Consider the following 1,579-nt stretch of genomic DNA (forward strand, 5'->3'; position numbering starts at 1 on the left):
GGAGGAATAAATTCTGGTGTTCTATTGCAAAGTAGGGTTAACTATGGTTAACAGTAAGGTATTGTCTATTTTAAAAATAGCTAGAAGAGCTTTTCAATATTCTCACCTCAAAGAAATGATAAATGCATGATGAGGTGATAGATACGTGAAATACCCTGACTTAATAATTATACAACGTGTATGTATCATCAAATTGTACAATTATGTGTCAGTACAAAGAAAGAAAGGGAAAGAAAATGGCTCTTTGAACATTTTATTAAGGGTACACACACACACACACACACATGCACACACACACAAACAGGCACACACACACACTAACCTTGGGCTGGCTTATGACAGCAGTTCTCGCACCTGCATGGTAAGCTGGCTCTCCTTGGCCAATGGCCCATGAAAGTATAGTGCAATAGATCCTGACTGAGACAACAATTACCCCACACCCTTTTAGGTCTGAGCTCCTCACCCTTATTCAGGTGTTCAATTTCTAACCCCGCGTCAGACTGGTACTTCTTTTTGGCTTTCATCTCACTAAAAGAAGAAGAAAGAAGGGAAGATGTCATTCGGCGTTAAGTGCTGCAGTGATCTAACACTGGATCCTACGCAACTGGAACGTGGGGCTAACGTGGTCAGAATCCTCAAACTGAATTTCATATTTAAAACAACACTCTAAATAAGGGCGATCTGAAAAAAAATTAGATTGGGGTTTGTTTCATAGGGAACCAAAATAATGGAGCAAATAAATCAGTATGTAGTATTTTCCATTTGATTTGAATACCTGCTTTTGGGCAAATGTGTGAACTGAGATGCCATTAGCATAAGATGAAATAGCATGCTTATTTTGACACACTACACAGTTATTATGTGATAGGTCTCTACACGGTACCATTCACATACTGGGAAATGGTTTTTCCTTTTTATGTTAAATAAAGTATACTGGTCTTATAAGCAGATTGGTTATAACATATAAAGCTCTCGGCTTTAAGTAATTCAACTTCTTATACTGACATTGACCCAAGTGTCAATTACTATGTTAAGTGAATAAGGCATGAGAGCTGGTCTTCATAGGCTTGTATTTCTTCTTGCCTCACTAAATGACTTCTGGAACATATTTACATAGGAAACCACTGTTATACTCATATTTTTACTGTGGTTTGAATTTTAATTTGTTTTTCCCTTTTTTTCCCCCAACATTATATCATCTCCTGTACACTGTTGTATTCATTAGCCACATTTATTGACTATCTGTATGACTATCATGTTACCATTTGCAATGTTGGAGTTTAATTTGCTCTACTTTTAATGGTAAGAAGGGAAGGAAATTCTTCACTAAGCAGAAAACAAAATAGGGAGAGGCACCTTTTAAAAAATACACATACTACAATATACTACATAAGCTATGTGCTGTAATAGAAAACATGTCATGTGGCTACCGACGTCCGTAAGATTTTCAGAAGTTAAAGGTCTACAGAAAGTAGGCTCAAAATTTAGTTTACCTCATTCTATTTTCATTTAAAATTGTAAGTGTATATACATGGAATTCCTTACGAGAGGATTTTGGGTGCTTCTGAATCAAGGAAAT

The 1,579-nt window shown here is 36.3% G+C and overlaps 1 protein-coding gene across 1 annotated transcript in view; it reads right to left on the reverse strand.

The window, feature by feature from the left end:
- Positions 1–1,579, reverse strand: part of LOC103608495 (serine/threonine-protein kinase MRCK alpha-like) — a 44,060-nt gene that overhangs the window by 36,836 nt on the left and 5,645 nt on the right. Inside the window, exon 4 of the mRNA XM_008592926.1 lies at positions 434–528. Within this exon, the coding sequence (XP_008591148.1) occupies positions 434–528 (95 nt within the window). The remainder of the gene's footprint in view (positions 1–433; positions 529–1,579) is intronic.

Source organism: Galeopterus variegatus, unplaced genomic scaffold (assembly GCF_000696425.1).
Source record: "Galeopterus variegatus unplaced genomic scaffold, G_variegatus-3.0.2 Scaffold8478, whole genome shotgun sequence".
NCBI classification, from domain to species: Eukaryota; Metazoa; Chordata; class Mammalia; order Dermoptera; family Cynocephalidae; genus Galeopterus; species Galeopterus variegatus.